Source organism: Corythoichthys intestinalis, chromosome 1 (genome assembly GCF_030265065.1).
Source record: "Corythoichthys intestinalis isolate RoL2023-P3 chromosome 1, ASM3026506v1, whole genome shotgun sequence".
Taxonomy (NCBI): domain Eukaryota; kingdom Metazoa; phylum Chordata; class Actinopteri; order Syngnathiformes; family Syngnathidae; genus Corythoichthys; species Corythoichthys intestinalis.
The window spans coordinates 22,661,574-22,683,307 of record NC_080395.1 but is presented as its reverse complement, the minus strand read 5'-3'; the positions used below and the strand labels follow the sequence as shown (position 1 = coordinate 22,683,307).

Here is a 21,734-nt window from a genome sequence, read left to right as displayed (position 1 = left end):
GAAGGTGAGCGCAACAACAGGTGTTGTGCCGAAAAATAGTCACCCTGCGTGAAATGTCCCCCCCCTGACGGGAGCGTCCACACGGAAACGACTTTCTTGTACCGTGTATAGTACAGTTGTGGTCAAAAGTTTACATACACTTGTGAAGAACATAATGTCATGGCTCTCTTGAGTTTGCAGTTATTTCTACAACTCTGATTTTTCTCCGATAGAGTGATTGGAACAGATACTTCTTTGTCACAAAAAACATTCATGAAGTTTGGTTCTTTTATGACTTTATTATGGGTGAACAGAAAAAAAGTGATTAAATCTGCTGGGTCAAAAATATACATACAGCAGCGCTAATATTTGGTAACATGTCCCTTGGCCATTTTCACTTCAATTAGGCGCTTTTGGTAGCCATCCACAAGCTTCTGGCAAGCTTCTGGTTGAATCTTTGACCACTCCTCTTGACAGAATTGGTGCAGTTCAGTTAAATTTGATGGCTTCCTGACATGGACTTGTTTCTTCAGCATTGTCCACAAGTTCTCAATGAGGTTTAAGTCAGGACTTTGGGAAGGCCATTCGAAAACTTTATTCTGGCCTGATTTAGCCATTCCATTACCACTTTTGATGTGTGTTTGGGGTCATTGTCTTGTTGGAACACCCGACTGCGCCCAAAACCCAATCTTCGGGCTGATGACGTTAGGTTATCTTGAAGAATTTGAAGGTAATCCTCCTTCTTCATTATCCCATTTGCTCTCTGTAAAGCACCAGTTCCATTGGCAGCAAAACAGCCCCACAGCATAATACTACCACCACCATGCTTGACGGTAGGCATGGTGTACTTGGGGTTAAAGGCCTCACCTTTTCTCCTCCAAACATATTGCTGGGCATTGTGGCCAAACAGCTCGATTTTTGTTTCGTCTGACCACAGAACTTTCCTCCAGAAGGTCTTATCTTTGTCCATGTGATCAGCAGCAAACTTCAGTCGAGCCTTTTGGAGCAAGGGCTTCCTTCTTGCACGGCAGCCTCTCAGTCCATGGAGATGCAAAACACGCTTGACTGTGGACACTGACACCTGTGTTCCAGCAGCTTCTAATTCTTGGCAGATCAGCTTTTTGGTGAGTCTCGGTTGAATCTTCACCCTCCTGACCAATTTTCTCTCAGCAGCAGGTGATAGCTTGCGTTTTCTTCCTGATCGTGGCAGTGACAAAACAGTGCCATGCACTTTATACTTACAAACAATTGTTTGCACTGTTGCTCTTGGGACCTGCAGCTGCTTTGAAATGGCTCCAAGTGACTTTCCTGACTTGTTCAAGTCAATGATTTGCTTCTTCAGATCCATGTATGTATATTTTTGACCCAGCAGATTTGATCACTTTTTCTGTTAACCCATAATAAAGTCATAAAAGAACCAAACTTCATGAATGTTTTTTTTGACAAAGAAGTATCTGTTCCAATCACTCTATCGGAGAAAAATCAGAGTTGTAGAAATAACTGGAAACTCAAGAGAGCCATGACATTATGTTCTTCACAAGTGTATGTAAACTTTTGACCACAACTGTACTATACACGGTACAAGAAAATCGTTTCCGTGTGGACATTATAAATAAGCGCTCCCGTCAGGGGGGACATTTCACGCGGGGCAGCTATTTTTCTGCACACACTGGCCCGTTGTTGATCAAGTTTCATTTTACAATCGTGACAACGGTGACGCTCAGCTGACCAAATGTCGGTTAATATTCGGGCCGGTGCCGATTTTGGGTACCCGACTCCTCATCGTGACATAAACTGGAGTATGATTTGAAATTTTGTGGTCTCAAGAAGAGCTCTGACGCACGGGACGGGAGGAAACATCGGTTTGGGCATCAAATATGGATCTGGCGATTCAATCGACCGAAGCTTTTCCAAATAATGGCTTTTATGCAACTCATCCAATGAGTTTACAGCATCTGAAAGCACCGGGGCTTCCATAATTTGCAAGTGAATCCCCCCTTTAGAAACTACGAGCATTGACAATACCGACACACAATGATTGACAATATGGCGGCACAATACAGCGATCACGTGATTGTGTGACGTTGGTGATTGGAGTCTATAAAGGTTTACATGCTCTGGTGCATACACACTAAATGCTTTTTACAGTTTTGCAATGTGTAAGTCAAAATTACATGTCGCGTCCCTTTAGTGACAGCCATGTTATTGTGGAAGCGCATCTAAAGGAAAAGCCTTGTTTCCAATACATCCTGCCGGGAGGTGATAGCGTAGCTTCTTCCAGAAAGTAGAAGAAGGCGACAAGGAGTTCAAGCCCTGCCACTTTACACAGTGCCCAGTTTTCTCAAGAAGTCGAAATACTTCCGGTTCGGATACCCATTTCGCTTCTTCTTCACTCTCGGTTCTCACGACAACCAAGCTCGTCTTGCGTTCCACTAGGGCTGCGTGGATGGTGCTCAGCAAGCCAGAATCCAGACTTTGAGTTGCAGGGGACGGTACCAAAACAACCGTTTGACTTTGTTCTACGCAGTCGAGCAATGCCTCGGCTGCAGCTACAACACAAAAGCCAAATTGTGCATTAGTTGAGAGGTTATTGGAATAAAATGAATTCTTAGAGTTGAAATAGAATACCTTTTCCTGGTTGAACATCACGATCGTAGAGGCAGAGTTTATATCCAAAATTCTCCTCCAGAACATTCTCTAGCCACTTTGCATCACATGCTGTCAGTCCTGTGACATTATCGCTCTTATAATACATCAGAAAGACGTCGTATGTCTTTCCACCTAACAGAACAGAAAAGATTTAGTGTCCAAACACCAGTTGTCCGCCCCATGATGGCCTCCATCATGAATTCTATGTAGATGTATCTTTTTTATCCACTTAAACATATACAGTGGGGCAAATAAGTATTTAGTCAACCACCAATTGTGGAAGTTCTCCTACTTGAAAAGATTAGAGCGGCCTGTAATTGTCAACATGGGTAAACTCCAACCGTGACAGACAGAATGTGGGGAAAAAAAGCAGGAAATCACATTGTTTGATTTTTAAAGAATTTATTTCCAAATTAGAGTGGAAAATAAGATTTCTGGCTGTCAAAGAGATCTAACTTCTTCTAACAAGGTCTAACGAGGCTACACTCGTTACCTGTATTAATGGCACCCGTTTTAACTCATTATCGGTATAAAAGACACCTGTCCACAATCTCAGTCAGCCACACTCCAAACTCCACTGTGGCCAAGACCAAAGAGCTGTCGAAGGACACCAGAGACAAAATTGTACACCTGCAGGCTGGGAAGACTGAATCTGCAATAGGTAAAATGCTTGGTGTAAAGAAATCAACTGGGGGAGCAATTATTAGAAAATGGAAGACATACAAGACCACTGATAATCTCCCTCGATCTGGGGCTCCATGCAAGATCTCACCCCGTGGCGTCAAAATGATAACAAGAACGGTAAGCAAAAATCCCAGAACCACACGGAGGGACCTAGTGAATGACCTACAGAGAGCTGGGACCACAGTAACAAAGGCTACTATCAGTAACACAATGTGCCGCCAGGGACTCAAATCCTGCACTGCCAGATGTGTCCCCCTGCTGAAGAAAGTACACGTCCAGGCCCGTCTGCGGTTCGCTAGAGAGCATTTGGATGACCCAGAAGAGGACTGGGAGAATGTGTTATGGTCACTTTTTGGTAGAAACTCAGGTTCTCATGTTTGGAGCAGAGAGAATATTGAATTGCATCCGAAGAACACCATACCCACTGTGAAGCATGGGGGTGGAAACATCATGCTTTGGGGCTGTTTTTCTGCAAAGTGATCAGGACGACTTATCTGTGTAGACAACAAAGGGTACATCACAAAGTATTGAGATGAACTTTGGTATTGACCAAATACTTATTTTCCACCATGTTTTGCAAATACATTCTTTAAAAATCAAACAATGGGATTTTCTGTTTTTTTTTTCCCCCACATACTGTCTCTCATGGTTGAGGTTAACCCATGTTGACAATTACAGGCTTCTCTAATATTTTCAAGTGGGAAAACTTGCACGATTAGTGGTTGACTAAATACTTATTTGCCCCACAGTATCTGTTCATTTCATATCGTTGCAAATAAATATTGTTGTTTGTTTACTTTATGTGCTGTTCATCTGGTAAAATGACAAGGACTCTTGCTATACGTCGTGATAAGGGATTTCTCCTCTCCCTAGGTTAAGTTTGATAAGTTTTCCCATTGTTTAATCTAGGTAGGGGCCGGCACTAGGCTGCGGCTTGTTTTTTTTCCCACTGTTTGCGTAGATGGCAAATATAAACTGTATGAACTTGAAGGTCAGGACAGATTGACTCGTGAGCACCTGGTGGTGTTTTAATCTGGTCTTTCCTGTTCATTTTGCTTTTGCTTCTCTTTTTATGAAATTTCGACGGTGCTGTCATGCTCATTAATGTTCCTTTCGGGTTCGAATTGAAAGGGCGGAAAAGATGACATGTTTATAACAATAAATCAACAAGATGGCAATAACATTATTAACATTTTGTTAAAGCGATCCATGGATAGAAAGACTTGGAGTTCTTAAAAGATAATGTAAGCACAAGTTATGGAAATTTTATATTAAAATCCCTCTTAATGTTTTCTTTTTAATAAAATTTGTAAAATTTTCCATCAAAAAATAAACTAGTAGCTCGCCATTGTTGATGTCAAAAATAACACAATGCTTATGGTGCTGAAACCCGTAAAATCAGTCGCACCCAAGCGCCAGCAGAGAGCGACAAAAGACCCAAAAAGTAACAAGCGGACATTACAATGTGCTGTCATTTTAATCTGTTTGAGCGGGGCATGTGTGTTAAATGCGTCAAATATTTTATAGTGATTAATTTAAAAAATTAATTACTGCCCGTTAACGTGGTAATTTTGACAGCCCTAATACATATAAAATATATATATATACATACATATACATACATACATATATATATATATATTTTAGGGCTGTCAAAATTATCGCGTTAAAATATTTGATGCAATTAACGCACATGTCCCACTCAGACAGTATTCTGCCTTTTGGTAAGTTTTACAGCAAGGTTTTTTGTGCTGTCTAACAGCGAACTCTTGTCGTCGCTTTGCGACATGTTTTATTGTTATGGCTGCACGACGTCTCGGGCTGACGCCTACGTTGTAATGTTGTGCTTATATGATCCTTGAACAAGATTTGTCCGTAAGTATGGTTGTTGTAAAGAATGTACATATTATGTTAGTAAGCGAAATGTTATATTTTTTGTATGAGACGCTTTTTGTTTGTTTAGTGAACCTGTATAGCGTGCTAAGCTAATGTTGCTGCTAATGCAATGCTTGTATATACCCTACCCACCGACGTCACAAAACCACGTGCTCGCTGTGTGGTTCCGCCCACTTGTCCGTCATTTTGTCTCTGTATTAGCATTATTTTCAATTGATCGAGGAATTTAAAATGCATTTCATGGAAGACCCGGTGCTTTCTGATGCCGTAAACTCACTGGATGTGTTGCATAAAAGGCGTTATGTGGAAAAGCTTCGTTCTATATAGTCGCCAGATCCATATTTGATGCCCAAATTGATGTTTTTCAACCCACTGTCTTCGCCCTGTCTGCCTGACATCTGCTACGCTGATATTTACAATTATCTTGTCCACACAAAATCAGCCTATTCTCATGAAAATTTGAAAAACTTCAAGAGCTTGGAGGCTTATAAATACTTCGTTGCTGGTTGGGTGAAACAGGTCCTCGTCCACGAAAATTCAGCAGGAATCTATCTTGTGCTTGGAAAGGTGAGTTACGAAATTTTCAATTCAAAATCTTTTGTTATTGCTAACATCCACTGTCAAGTCTAATGTATTTCATGTATGTTTGTCAATGGAGTTAAGGCTTTTAATGTTTATATGGTTTAGCGATAGCACTCTCACTACATACATACGTGTATGTTGTCGGCGATTAGCCTAGCAATGATCTTAATTGTGGTTATTTGTCAGCCCCGTAGACGAGGCCAGTTTCTTTCACTTGGTACCAGCTAAATATTATTCAAAAAATAACGATGGTGGAAGAAAGGGAAGTCACAAACATCTTGAATTTGAAACTATGTCGTACTACGTCGTATGTTGTTGGCGATTAGCCTCGCAGTGATCTTAATTGTGGTTATTTGTCAGCCCAAAACCCTCTAAGTATATCTTAAATGCATCTTACCGGATATAAAATGACTACTACATAGTCTGTGGTGATTTTTTGGTGCCCAGTTTTCACGTCGAATTGCAGCCGTCCATTTCGCTCTCCTCTTTGGATCCCTCGGAATACGGTAAAACTTCAAGTCTCTCCTTCCATCTTCTCTGTTAGTGCAACCAACAGCCACACACGCCTTCACCATTTTGATTATTAATGTTAAGGAGCAGAAAAACACGCCGTAAATGGGAGGAATGTACGTAACGGTAACAGGTTAACACTATGTTTTGACGGACAAGTGGGCGGTACCATTCAGGAGAGCGGAGTTGTGACGTCACGTGGGTAGGGTCTATACTTTTTTTTGGTAGTTTTACGACTGTCTAAAGAGTACAATGGTTTGAGGCCATTTTATTTATAAATCAGATGAAAAAGGAAGAAGTCTGATTATTAAGGCGTCGTTCACTAGCTGTCTAGCTTTGGAAAAAGTAGACACTTCGGAGTGAGGACAGCATAGACAGATTTAAATGACAGGAGAGTGAAATGCCCACTACAGTCCTTATGTACCGTATGTTGAATGTATATATCCATCTTGTGTCTTATCTTTCCATTCCAACAATTTATTTTACAGAATGTATATATAATTTACAGAAAAATATGGCATATTTTATAGATGGTTTGAATTGCGATTAATTGCGATTAATTACGATTAATTAATTTTTAAGCTTCAATTAACTCGATTAAAAATTGTAATCATTTGACAGCCCTAATATATATACATACACATAACTTATTTTTAATTATACTTTGAGGGGAAAAAGTTAAAAAACATGTCTAAAAACATGTCTTTTATATACATATATCTCTTTCCAATTGTAAATACGAATAAATACATTGAACACACGAAAGGGGTGGGTGGGGGAGGTCGCTACTTCGCGGTTTTTCACATCGCGGTGGGTTCTGGTCCCGGTTAACAGTGAAAAACGAGGGATCACCGTACTATCCATTTTCCATTTTTCCACCTAAAAGTCTTTCAACAATTTTAAGATCTTTTATTATATCCAGCAACGTGTTCGTTTTGGCAACAGACCAGTTTAGTGTTGTTGCGCCTACTCAGTCTTCCACTCATTCTGCTTCTACTAGCTTCCAGGAATAACATTAACACATTTACTGGTGTCACAGACATTCGAGGTAAAGACTGTTCTGAAATTTTGAAATAAAGTGTTTTCATTACACCAATTGGACTACCAATCGACATAACCACCCCTTTTGTCCGGAATAGAATGAGCTGGATCGGGTTAGAATAATCTGAATGAGGTGTGTACATTAAGCATTTTTATTCCGATCAGGCTTTTTTTCCAACTAAAAGTGTCCATGTAAACGTAGCTATTAACATGAACATCTATGAAGATTTTAGCTTTGTTAGGGGGTGGTAAAACAGGGATAAGTAGGCTAGCAAACTCTTGTAGTCTCCAAGCAAAAAGTAATTAGCACATCAGTGGCACCTCCAGAAATGTTTCATAGGGGTGGCCAGATGGGGCCACTTAAAATCTTGGGGTGGCCAAAACTAAAAGCCATAATTTCAGGTTTTCATTATATTATTGCAGTAAAAAGGTCAAGGGGAAAACTATCAGAAAGACTTAAGGACACGGCTACTGATATACTTTGGTGTATTGTGTAATATTTGATGTTATTAATGATTTAATGTGCATAGTACATAACTGTCCAGTCAACATTTTGAGTTCCACAACAATTCTGTTTTATTATGTTATGGATATATTAGGCATAAGGTGTACATTTAATTAGGGCTGTCAAACAATGAAAATTTTTAATCGAGTTAATCACAGCTTAAAAATTAATTAATCGTAATTAATCGCAGTTCAAACCATCTCTAAAATATGCCATACTTTTCTGTAAATTGTTGTTGGAATGGAAAGATGAGACAAGTCGGATATATACATTCAACATACTGTACATAAGTACTGTATTTGTTTATTATAACAATAAATCCACAAGATGGCATTAACATTATTAACATTCTTTCTGTGAAAGGGATCCATGGATAGAAAGACTTGTAATTCTTAAAGGATAAATGTGAGTTTGTATATTGTGACTAAATATTGCCATCTAGTGTATTTGTTGATCTTTCAGTAAATGATACTGTAGCGACTTAACTGTTCTGCCCAAATGCATGATGGGAAGTGGTGCAACCATGACTGTGTGTGGTGGCTGCAAATGCTACATCTTCTCTGCGTTGGGTACACTACAAGTTGTTAAGAAAAAGATCAACTCCTGGCATTCTTCCTCACATCGCTTCCCACAAAATTTATAGTTGCTGTGGGAGAGATGACAAAGCTTTTGCAAATTAAAAGCACGGTCCCAATGAATGCTTGTATCTACTCCACTCCGCCTCATATCTCTGTATATAGGTAAAACGGTGCCATTGTAGGCTGTTTGCGGCAATGCGTGAATGAGTCGTAACGCAAATGCGTTAATTGCGATAAATATTTTCACGTGATTAATTTAAAAAAATTAATAATTGCCCGTTAACGCGATAAATTTGACAGCCCTACATTTAACAAAACAAAATAAATGCATTCATTTGGGATGAAATGCATAACTGATGCTACAACAATCTAGCGATATACTGGCAAGCGGGGTGGCCAACCAATTTATAGGGGTGGCCGTGGCCACCCCTGGCCACCCCCTGGTGGCACCACTGTAGCACATAAACTAAGCTAACGTACTAATGTGACATGATGAGATTGACTATGCACTCACAAAGCTTGTATTAGTATTTTTAAGCAGTGACCGACCAAGTTATGACAACAGTTATTTTATATTAAAGTGAGTATGCAGTTATTTATTTATTTTTTTTAAAAGATGTACAGTTTGTAAAGATTGTACAGGTTTTTTTTTTTGTATCAGTACAATATCCGCATCAGCTGATACCAAACACCCAGGTATCGGAATAGGTATCAGGAGCAAAAAAATGTTTTCGTGCAAGACTAATAGTAATAATGAATATGTTACATGAGTAGCGAGCAGGTAACTTCCTCTCACCAGAAGTTCTCCTGTGGCATCCCAGAGTGTCCCGCAGGAAAAGAGTGACTTCAATTTTGAAATTCACGTAGACAATGACAGTTACAGCCATTACTGCCAAGATGACCAGAGAGCAAAGTGCTACAGAAATGTAAGATGGTCGAACTGGAAGGAAAAATGAAACACTTAATAATGCTGAATGTAAGCTTTTAAAACCTTTATGGGGCAAGTGACTATTATGGGTAGTTTATAAAAAAATGGGGAGGGGCGAATGAACTTCCCAGCCAGCCAGACGCCCACTCCATTTTGACTAGGAGGAGTGAATTAACTTGACAATGAACTGAATTTGGAGAAGGGGCCCAACCATGTCCCTCGGGGAGTCCTGTGCGCGGTGCTTTGGGATTACGGGGTACCGAGCCCCTTGGTAAGGACTGTTCGCAGTTTGGTCCGCATTGCCGGCAGTAGGTTGAATTCATTCCCAGTGAGGGTTGAATTCAATTCATTCCCAGTGAGGGTTGAATTCAAGCCAAGGTTGCCCTTTGTCACCGATTCTGCGTTGAGGAGGACCGGTTTGGTGGCATCAGCATTGCATCTCTGCTTTTTGCAGATGATGTGGTGGTGTTGGTTTCATCAAGTCGTTTTCTTCAACTCTCACTAGAGTGGTTCGTAGCCGAGTGTGAAGCAGTTGGGATGAAGGTCAGCACCTCCAAATCCGAGACCACGGTCCTCAGTCGGAAAAGGGTGGCGTGGCCTTGGGTCGGGGATGAAATCCTGTCCCAAGTGGAGGAGTTCAAGTATCTTGGGGTCTTGTTCACGAGTGAGGGCAGGAGGGAGCGGGAGATCAACAGACTGATTGGTGCAGCGTATGCAGTGATGCGGACTCTGCACCGTTTTAGTGACCCAAAAGGCGAAGCGCTTGATTTACCAGTCAATCTACGTTCTAGGGCTGCAGCTATCGAATATTTTAGTAATCGAGTAATCGACTGAAAATTCTATCGATTAATCCAGTAATCGGATAAAACATTTTTTTTTAGGTAAAGAACAGTTATCAATATAGATGAGAAAACAAGACATTTCATCTAATATTGAACCATTTTATGTCAATGTCTTTATTTTCAATGTACATTGTTGAAAACAGCCAACAATTGCATCTCAAATGTGACAAAAAAAAGGACTAATTCACTGCTTTCACTTAAAAACTTTTAGAGCTTATAAAAAATATATATTATTTCTTACCTAAAAACGTCATTACGCTTGATAACAGACATCACTTAAAAGTTTGGTGTTTTTCCCACGTTTTTCAATTGAATTCCCACTTGTGTCAAGCTATAAGTTCTAGTTAAGTTTTAAGTTGGTCTAAACTGTAAGTCCTGATAGGATTTTGAGTTTTTGCAATGTTCAAAATAAACGCTGTGCTGTATTGGAGCACATTAGGCACCAGTGCTACTTGGTGTTTTATCCAGCAATGACGAGTGAGCTAAAAATGACAGTTAGCATTATTAAGTTTTTATTTTACACCCTAATCACTCTACAGCGCTGTTTTCCCAGATTAAATAAAGCCTGTATGTGAGAGCTAGCCACGCATCGACAGTGGTCATAATGAATAGAAACCTAGCCCTCCGCAGGGATAATGTTACGTGAGCGAGTGACAGTAACATTAATCTTATTTATGAGTGCTAAGAATTGTACTGCTTTAAGATGGCGGCTGTTTTATTAACGTCGCCGAGTCGGTCATTTCGCATCTAGTTCTACGTACATGTGATATCTATGACACGCATCAGGCGCTACCTGCTACCCCCGTAGCAACATGCGGGAGTAGTTTTTAGCAACGTTGGCACAGTTTGTAACGGCTGTCGGCTGCAGTAAGGTTTTTTTTTTTTTTATTGCTTCTTCTTCTACGCACGTGACATCAGCACGTTGTCCCGCATTAAAAGCAGTCCGGGCAAAACGTGATGCTTAAAGCTGGCAAAATTAAACGATTCCTCGAGGTGAATAAAATAACTCGGATCAGTTTTCAAACTCGAGTTACTCGAGTTGCTCGAGTATTCGTTTCAGCTCTACTACGTTCCTACCCTCACCTATGGTCCTGAGCTGTGGGTGGTGACCAAAAGAACAAGATCCCGGATACAAGTGGCCAAAATGAGTTTCCTCTGCAGGGTGTCCAGGCTCTCCCTTAGAGATGTGGCGACAAGCTCAGTCATCTGGGAGGGACTCGGGGTCGAGGCGCTACCACTAACCGTTTAGAGGAGCCAGCTGAGGTGGCTTGGGCATCTGGTTCTGATGCCTCCTGGACGCCTCCCTGGAGAGGTGTTCTCGGCATGTCCCACCGGCAGGAGGCCCCGGGGACAACCCAGGACAAGCTGGGAGGGCTATGTCTCTCGCTTGGGAATGCCTTGGGATCCCATTGGAAGAGCTGGTTAAAGTGGCTGCAGAGATGGAAATCGGGGCTTCCCTGCTATCCCTCCCTATCCCGGTTTAAGCGGTAGATATTGGATCGATGCATGGATACATTTATAAATTAGCCATTAGACTATGAATAAAAAAAACAATGTTAATAAAATTACCAAATACTGTAATGTTGTCTTATTTCTCAAAATTTCATAGTATATAAATGAATGCCCTATAAAGGTTTAATGTGGCATCATTCTATCACTCCTACCTTTTTTAGCCAAAGTGATTGTGACAAAATCTGTTGCAACGTATGAAATGGATTCCAGTTTACAGTTGTACTCATTTGCTAGGTCATCCTCTGTTACTTCTTTAAACACTAGATTTGCCGTGTTTTTACCTCCTTCAGATGTATTTTCCCTGAAAAACAAGAAGAATGAGAAGAAAAGTCGACGTTTGTTGATTTTCATTGTTGATTGTTTCCCACTTTTCGTAGTAGAATACCCGGAAGGAGTCATTGTTCTCCACAAACTTGGTTGTGTTCAGCAGCCAAAACAGTGAATCGTCGAGGTCATTAATCAAAGCTTCGCATTTAATCTCAAACGGTGAACCTACACAATATAGTTAGAAAACAAGACAAAAGTAAAAACTGTATTTAGATTTCAGTTTGTGCTCAACGATGAACCTGAACAGGAACTGAATTGAAAAATGGATGGACGGAATACAAAAATTGATGCTCACCCAAGTCCACATAAAATGTTTCATTTTGTTTTGGCGATAATATTCCATCCAGTTTGTCGTTGCGTCCTTTGGAAATATGAAAAAAATACAAACAAAAAAACCCCCACGAAATTCATTTTTCCCATTCATCACAACAGGTCGTCCAAGTGCAGAAGAAGCAAAGCACCCCAGACCGTAAGTAACTCTCCAATACATACATTTTGTCCAGTGTCTTTTTTACGTTTCAGCGGCCAAAGAAGCCTGCAGTTCTTAAGATGTCGTTCTCCATTTTTGTGACCTTCTGCATGAGTAACTATTGCACTCTAAATTAATCTGGATTTTGATAGGCTTCATCACTGTTCTCTCATTTAATCATTGATGCAAAACTTCTCTTACTGTGGTTTGTTAGAGTCTGAATTACTTGGAAAAATTAGAAACATTTCCCCCCCCAGGATATTTTCATAGATATTTAGATTTTTTTACTATCAGTTAATTTTGAATTTTTTTAGGTTGCCATACAAAGTGTTTCTTTTTGACATTTTCTAGCAGGTGCAAACAAAAATGGCAGACAGGTTTGAATTGGTTAAAAATACATTTTCTCGCAGTGTTGTTTTTGGCAGCCTTTTTAATTAAGTCTTAGTCTTTTGGACAAAAATACTTGCGTTTTTGAAATTTCAAAATGTGTTCATCTTCGTCTAGTTTTGGTCAACGAAAAATGTTATCTAGGTTTAGTCGAGAATTACTCAAAATGTTTTTGTCTGTAAAATTCCAAAGTTTTAGTCCAAAATTAAATAAATAATTACATAATAAAGGTTTCCAACAATTTGAAATGAACATTGACAGACAAGCACATAATTGTAGTGTCTACAACAGGGGTGCCCAATCCTCGAGAGCCCCTATCCAGCTTGTTTTCCATGTCTCCCTCCTCTAACACACCTGAATCAACTAATCAGGATTGTTATCAGGCTGCTGCAGAGCTTGCTGTTGAGCTGATCATTTCATTCAGGTGTGTTAAAGGAGGGAGACATGGAAAACAAGCTGGATAGGGACACTCGAGGACCGGGATTGGGCACCCCTGGTCTACAAGGACATCATCGTGATGATAATACACACTCTGCAGGAAAACAGTATTTTCAATTAACTAAACCTACCTGAGTGCCATGAACTGTATGTAAAAAAAAAAAAAAAAAAAAAAAAAGAAAGTCCAAGTGTTTAAGACCACGCTCATTATGCTCAATGCTAATGCAAATGCTATGCTAACGCTACAAGTTACATTTAGTGTGATGATCACTCAGCACAGATCTTTAAAGGCTAAAAAAACATGGCATATTCACTCTAGCCAAGATAGGAAAACAAATCTTACCATGTGTTTTCAAAACAAGCAAGTCTGGTGCCTGGAGAGGACACCATTGGGTAATTGTGTGTGTAGGGCGGTAGGCACACAACGTCACACGAGTGACACAAACAAACACTGCTACGATGCAGGCTAACTACACATACAGGGCAAATAAGTATTTAGTCGACCACTAATTGTGCAAGTTCTCCCACTTGAAAATATTAGAGAGGCCTGTAATTGTTAACATGGGTAAACCTCAACCATGAGAGACAGAATGTGGGAAAAAAAAACAGAAAATCACATTGTTTGATTTTTAAAGAATTTATTTGCAAATCATGGTGGAAAATAAGTATTTGATCAATACCAAAAGTTCATCTCAATACTTTGTTATGTACCCTTTGTTGGCAATAACTGAGGCCAAGCGTTTTCTGTAACTCTTCACAAGCTTGTCACACACTGGTGCTGGTATTTTGGCCCATTCCTCCATGCAGATCTCCTCTAGAGCAGTGATGTTTTGGGGCTGTCGTTGGGCAAGACGGACTTTCAACTCCCTCCACAGATTTTCTATGGGGTTGAGATCTAGAGACTGGCTAGGCCACTCCAGGACCTTGAAATGCTTCTTACGAAGCCACTTCTTTGTTGCCCTGGCTGTGTGTTTGGGATCATTGTCATGCTGAATGTCTCATCTTCAATGCCCTTGCTGTTGGAAGGAGATTTTCCCTCAAAATCTCTCGATACATGGCCCCATTCATTCTTTCCTTTACACAGATCAGTCGTCCTGGTCCCTTTGCAGAAAAAAAGCCCCAAAGCATGATGTTTCCAACCCCATGCTTCACAGTGGGTATGGTGTTCTTCGGATGCAATTCAGTATTATTTCTCCTCCAAACACAAGAACCTGTGTTTCTACCAAAAAGTTCTATTTTGGTTTCAACTGACCATAACACATTCTCCCAGTCCGCTTCTGGATCATCCAAATGCTCTCGAGCGAACCGCAGACGGGCCTGGACGTGTACTTTCTTCAGCAGGGGGACACGTCTGGCAGTGCAGGATTTGAGTGCCTGGCGGCGCATTGTGTTACCGATAGTAGCCTTTGTTACTGTGGTCCCAGCTCTCTGTAGGTCATTCACTAGGTCCTCCCGTGTGGTTCAGGGATTTTTGCTCACCGTTCTTGTTATCATTTTGATGCCACGGGGTGAGGAGAGAGTTGAAAGTCCGTGTTGCCCAACGACACCCCCAAAACATCACTGGTCTAGAGGAGATCTGCATGGAGGAATGGGTAAAAATACCAGCAACAGTGTGTGACAAGCTTGTGAAGAGTTACAGAAAACGTTTGGCCTCTGTTATTGCCAACAAAGGGTGTATAACAAAGTATTGAGATGAAATATTGGTATTGACCAAATACTTATTTTCCACCATGATTTGCAAATAATCAAACAATGTGATTTTCTGTTTTTTTTTTCTCATTCTGTCTTTCATAGTTGAGGTTTACACATGTTGACAATTACAGGCCTCTCTAATATTTTCAAGTGGGTGAAGTTGCACAATTAGTGGCTGACTAAATATTTATTTGCCCCACTGTACTATAGGAAAATGTCACACACTGTAAACTTATGACGGAAACTATGGCGCATTTTCATCTCATTCTCGTCTTGTGAGACAAAAACTGCCATTCATCTTATGTTTTAGTCATACAAGTCACCCCCCAAAATTGTTCATCGACGAAATATTTTCGTTATCATTGACGAAAACAACAATGATTTTCTGTTTATGCCAGTTGTCTGTGTCATATCAAAAATTAATTGCGTAATCAGAAATGTAAGACAGATGACTATCTTTGGTAATTAAAAAAAAAACATATGGACCTGGTGTCCACATACTGTACGTTTACATAACATTTTGGGCTACGTATGCCACAAATGACAAAAATGTGATGCCCACATACTGAATATGGACATCAGGTGTAAATTACATTATTAATCATTATTTTAAAGGGAATCCCAGACTTGAAAACGTGTTGGCTCTCATAAGCCACAATTGCTCTATTATACTAAAATGTCATTAGAAACACATAAAATGTTGCCATTGATTTAAAAATCTAAAATATTTAGTACATATTTTAACCCAGGGGTTGGCAACTCAAAATGTTGAAAGAGCCATATTGAACCAAAAAAACAAACAACAAATATGTCTGGAGCCACAAAAATTAAAAGCTTTAAATAAGCCTAATAATGAAGGCAACACACTGTATGCATCTGTATTAGCTATTTTAACCTACTACCAAGTTGGCTAAAAATACATAATGAGCCTTCATGATTTAATGTTTATTTTCCCTGCAGTGCATCCAACGCACCATGTGACTACTCTGTTGTATGACGCAACCTCAAGTTTAACTTCATTACAATATTAATGACTTGTTTCATTGCTTTTATGAAATTATAGAAATCCAATAAAGAAATCTGATATTTGATGCCATTTTTAGTTTGAGGTTTTGAAAAACAACAAAATGGAACGTGCATAACATGCCCCTTATCTGGGCATGTCTTAGATTTTTTTTTTTTTTTTTTAATTATCTCGTTTTTTTAAAGTCTGCAAATAGGTGTTCTGATATGTTAATGAATGTCTCCTTCATGTACTCACCATCTGTGAACGGTTTTCCATGCCTTAATATCTCCTGGTGTAGGTACACTATCCACTCGCCCTCACTGTCGCGCACGGTAGTACTTTGGGTGTCAAATTCGCCTCGCGTAGACGTTTCCCTAGTGTAGCACATTTTGGCAGAACACCGGTTTTGTCATTCTCTCGTCTCGTCTAATCCCGTCTTTCCTGTTCATTTTGCTTTTGCTTCTCGTTTTGTGAAATATCGACATTGCTGTCATGCTCATTAATGTTCCTTTAGGGTTCGAATAGAAAGGGCGGAACAGATGACATGTTTATGTTGCTAGAGTCATACACTGGAAGTTCGGCAGCGTAACCCAGTGACGTCACCGCTTGTGACGTCAAAGACAATGGCGGCCTACAAGTTAAACTAATTTTACAAATTGTATAAACACGAAAATATCAAGAGGGGTTTTAGAATCAAATTATTTTAACTCATAATAACGTTTAACTTTTAAGAACTACAAGTCTTTCAATCCGTGGTTCCCTTTAATATATTTTTTCAATGAATAAATACAAGACTAAGTTGAATAGAGAATGCAATTTCAGGAGAAATTGCAAGCTTTGGTCTGCTGGTCAGTGGAGCAGCTTTGCTTTGCAAATTGACTCTGATTTAAAAAAAAAAAAAAAAATCATAGTATTCAACTCATTGACTGCTTTTGAAAACAATACATGTCCAATACAGTTAAACTAGGAGGGTTGGCTGTGAACACCACAATTTACCAGTGTTCTTGCACTTACTCGGTTTAGGCTGGACGTCCAAAACCAACGTAAAGCTTTTCTTATAATTTTGTCCCTCATACAGATAAGCCATGGTACAGGTGTAGACGCCACCGTCTTTCTTTTCCACCCTTTCGAAATAGCTGTTAACTTCCTCTGCTGACTCATTCTTTGAAAGAAATAATTACAATGAAAAGCAACTCTTATCTTAATTCATTCATTGACATTGTGAAAAAACTTTCAGAAATGGTACCTTATGCCATGTAGGGATAGGCCTGGTGAAGATGGAACTACTTATGGGTGGGATATTGACTTCAGGACACTCCAATTTGCAGTACTCTTGTGTGTAACATGTATGTGAGAAGCGAGTTATGTTCTCCAGCTCTTTGCTCATTGTGGTGTAAACCTTCAGACTGAGCTGGGACTGCCCGCTTACATTCCTGTCATATGAAGAGGGTTTGAAATTCTGATTTTAGACAGAATGTGAACATGACTCGTAGTTATGTTGGAGTTATGACTCCAGCTTACCTCTGTGAACAGGAGTAGTTTCCCTGATGATCTACTGAAGCATTGAGAATATAAAGACTCTGATCAAGACACAGCAAAATCATCCGTTTCTGTTCAGTCGCTGACATGCTGCTCAGGTTTACATGCAGCTCATTTTCACGAATCCATATCACCGCATCATTATCATGATTGTATCCTGTCTCCCGAGGACACTGAAGCACCACCATCTCACCTGCCTTGACATAAATTTCCTTAGGGGAACTCACCACGCACATGCCTGTGGAATACAAATGTGTTGATTACATCCGCACTTAGGTTAAACCTACAGAAGGGGGTTACAGTGCCCTCCATAATTATTGGCACCCCTGAAAAAAATGTGTTTTTTAGCTTCTAAAAATCTTTTTTTTTTTTAAATTCAAATAATATGGGACCTTAATGGAAAAAAAGAGAAAAATCCAACCTTCAATACAAGTGCATTCATTCAGTGGGGAAAAAATCCCACAAAAAGAAAAAATTATTTGACATCAAATAATGTGTGTCACAATTATTAGCATCCCAGGTGTTAATACTTTGTACAACCCCCTTTTGCCAACAAAACAAGGTCTGGGGACTGAGATGGCCATGGGAGGAGCTTGATTTTGTGTCTGGTGAACCATTTCTGTGTAGATTTGACCATATGTTTAGGGTCATTGTCTTGCTGAAAGACCCAGTGACGACCCATCACACAAAAATACACATGGTCCCAGCCTTCAACTGGGACCGTGTGCTTTGGTCAGATGAGACCAAGATTGAGCTTTTTGGCAACAAACACTCTAAGTTGGTCTGGCATGCCACGAAAGATGCGCATGCTGAAAAGCACCTCATACCCACTGTGAAGTATGGGGGTGGGTCAGTGATGCTGTGGGGCTGTTTTGCTTCCAAAGGCCCTGAGAACCTTGTTAGGGTGCATGGCATCATGAATGCTTTTAAATACCAGGACATTTAAAATCAAAATTTGTTGCCCTCTGTCCGAAAGCTGAAGATGGGTATCTATATATATTAAAACACTCAGGTGACTTTTGGCTGAAAATACAGCAGTTTATTTTAAAGAGGGGTGCAAGAGCAGAAACTGCTTTTTCAGTCTTGTCTGTTTTCTGCCATTTATATATATATGTATATCAGAGGTTGCGCTAGACATTTTCGTTGTCTGTCATTTTGACTGACAGGGTCATAAAAATCCGGTCATAGTCTATTTTTACCCGTCACTTAAATTTTTTAAATGATAATGATGACATATTCAATAGTATTTAGTTTTCGTTCATTTTTAATTAATATTGTAACACTTGCTTGGCGGCGAAAAATTAGACACGGAAGTCGTGGTATTTTTCTCCCTTTTTACTCTGCTTACCAACAACTCCGCCCCCACACAATGATCTTAATTGTGGTTGTCAGCCCAAAATCTTCTAAATATATATTAAATGCATCTTACCAGATATAAAAAGACTACTATATAGTCTGTGGTGATCGTTTGGTGCCCAGACTTCTTGTCGAATTACAGCAGTCCATGTCGCTCTCATCTTCACCATTTTGATTATTAATATTAACGAGCAGAAAAACACGGCGTAATAGGAGGCATGTACGTAGCGGTAATGTGTAAATATGACGAGCTGACAAACAATATGGCGGCTCCGGTCAGGGGGCGGAGTTGTGACGTCATGTGATTGGGTGATTGGATGACGCGCTGGCACACCGGGTGCACCAATAAGAACCTCGCGTTGATGTGTCAATCACAGTGCCGCCGCCAGACCCCGGTGACGCTACAATATTCTGACAGAAGAGCCAACGACGTCATGCATTTAGAGAGACAATAGCTAATATGCTGACTCGCCACCCTGTGGTCTGGGGTGTGAATTGCAACCTGTCAAAATGACGGACGGATTTCAGTTTTTTCCGTCACCGTTTTAAAAAACCGGTCAACGACAGAAAATATCCGGTTAACGCGACCCCTGATGTATATACATATATGTGTGTATGTATATTTTAGCAATTATTATTATATTTTATTTTTTAATTATTAATCATTGGATTTTATGTAATCATAAATAAATATATAAATTATTAATACAATGCTAAAGAAAAGCAAACTAATCAATTAAAATTAATGCAAACAGAAATGCAATGTAATAACACTCTTAAGTAGATTTTTTTTAATCATAGTATTTAAATTCGTTTAAAATCAGAGGACTGGCCGTGATTCGTGCATGAAAGGGTTGATGAGAAATCTGCCAGTCTAATCCGACAAGCACCTTAATACCAACTAGAATAGCTTCCTCAGATATATATTTTTTTTCTTTTAAGCCACATCCTCATTTCTTGGCATTTAAGAAAACAACGTCAGCATTTTTCATAGTTTGGCACAAAAAAACAACATTATTAAATAAATAAATAATTGCATAAAAACAATGGATGACAAATAAAAATAACTTTAGTATAGGCTCAATCTGAATAAATGTACTCACCATTTACAGTAAATTGTTAAACAGTACACACACTAGTTTTAGAAAACTGTATTGAATTAAAAATAACTAAAGAATACTGAAATACTGAACATTTGAAAACCTTCACTGAGAAATTTAAAGACGTTAAACCACCTATTAATCCCCCAACGGCCTTATTTTCTGTGAGTTTTGACTCTTTTTTTTTTCTTTCTTAAATAACTATATATGATGCAATAACTACGATTTATACACTTACATGTTAAAGATGTAAGCAGCAAAAGCAGTGAAAATAGAAGGGTCCTCATGCTGATGATAGGTGGAGCAAATGGCAGTTAAACAGACTTTCTTTGAGACGCCGATGACTGTTTCTCAGAGCAATTACCACAAACGGAAAGTGAAACTTGCGCAAAAGATATCAGAAGAGACTTGAGTTTCAGTGGAAAAAAAAAAAAGTCACGCATGTTCTCACATGTTGAAATGTAGACATTTCCTTGTGAATAAATGGTGTTTTGAATAAATGGATACTGTCAAGTACTGAACTGAAAATAGGTTCTTTGATAAGAGAGAGGCAGAGGGAGATACTGATTATACAGTGTATCACAAAAGTGAGTACACCCCTCGCATTTCTGCAGATATTTAAGCAAGGGCGTAGGTTTGCATAGGGACGGTAGGGACATAACACTACCAACTTTTTAGGATGCTTAAATTGTCCCCACCAACTTTTACCAATTATTAATTGTTGTCAAACGATAAAACTTTTTAATCGAGTTAATCACAGCTTAAAAATTAATTAATCGTAAGTAATCGCAATTCAAGCCATTTATAAATATGCCATATTTTTCTGTAAATTATTGTTGGAATGGAAAGATAAGACACAAGACGGATATATACATTCAACATACGGTACATAAGTACTGTAATTGTTTATTATAACAATAAATCAACAAGACGGCATTAACATTAAAAACATTCTGTTAAAGCGATTCATATACAAAAAGACTTGTAGTTCTTAAAAGATCAATGTTAGTACAAGTTATAGAAATTCGACATTAAAACCCCTCTTAATGTTTTCGTTTTTAAAAAATTTGTGAAAATTTTCCATCAAAAAATAAACTAGTTGCTCGCCATTGTTGATGTCAATAATTACACGATGCGTATGGTGCTGAAACCCATAAAATCAGTCGCACCCAAGCGCCAGCAGAGGGTGCCAAAACACCCAAAAACACAAGTAACAAGTGGACATGACACTGTGCTGTCATTTTAATCTGTTTGAGCGGGGCATGTGCGTTAAATGCGCCTAATATTTTAACGTGATTAATTTAAAAAATTAATTACCGCCCGTTAACGCGATAATTTTGACAGCCCTACTTTTAAGCAACCTTATTTGCATTATATAATGACTTCAGTTACATATATAATTTAGATTGCCTCCCCATATGTTGTAAGAATAGAATTGACCCTACCATTATTAAGTGAATTATTTTCATCATTTTCAGAATTACATTTACCCCTTTTCACTGCTGAGTGTCCCAGTCCATTTTTCCCCCCTCAAATGCTTGACACCGCACACACACTCACAGCCCCATTCCACCTCCTCCGCCCCCCTCAAAGAGGAGGGATATTAGAAGTTTTTTGTTTTTTTTTTCCTAGCCAGCAGCAGCTGCAGCCACTGTATTTAATGTAAAAAGATGTTACTGTTGTGAAGGTGTGGAACACACCACTAATTTTGCTA

The 21,734-nt window shown here is 39.3% G+C and overlaps 1 protein-coding gene across 2 annotated transcripts; it reads right to left on the bottom strand.

Annotated features, from left to right (window-relative positions):
- Positions 1-1,584: 1,584 nt before the first annotated feature.
- On the bottom strand, positions 1,585-20,612 carry LOC130906466 (interleukin-1 receptor-like 1). 2 transcript variants are annotated; one of them, XM_057820882.1, is made up of 10 exons: positions 20,259-20,612; positions 17,547-17,802; positions 17,272-17,458; positions 17,040-17,187; positions 12,329-12,394; positions 12,075-12,198; positions 11,859-12,007; positions 9,221-9,364; positions 2,608-2,760; positions 1,585-2,528 (listed from the first exon to the last, which is right to left on the bottom strand). In XM_057820882.1, exons 1-10 carry the CDS (start codon positions 20,305-20,307, stop codon positions 2,182-2,184), a joined length of 1,623 nt encoding a protein of 540 aa, XP_057676865.1. In that variant the 5' UTR covers positions 20,308-20,612; the 3' UTR covers positions 1,585-2,181. The 2 variants fall into 2 exon arrangements, with proteins under 2 accessions (XP_057676865.1, XP_057676952.1); XM_057820969.1 differs by lacking the exon at positions 12,329-12,394.
- Positions 20,613-21,734: the final 1,122 nt, after the last annotated feature.

Coding starts and splice junctions, on each gene's coding strand:
- LOC130906466 (XM_057820882.1), bottom strand. CDS start 20,307: ATGAGGACCCTTCTATTTTCACTGCTTTTGCTGCTTACATCTTTAACA. Junction 12,199..12,328: donor AACATTTTATGTGGACTTGG/GTGAGCATCAAT, acceptor TATATTGTGTAG/GTTCACCGTTTGAGATTAAA. Junction 9,365..11,858: donor AATCACTTTGGCTAAAAAAG/GTAGGAGTGATA, acceptor TTTTCCTTCCAG/TTCGACCATCTTACATTTCT.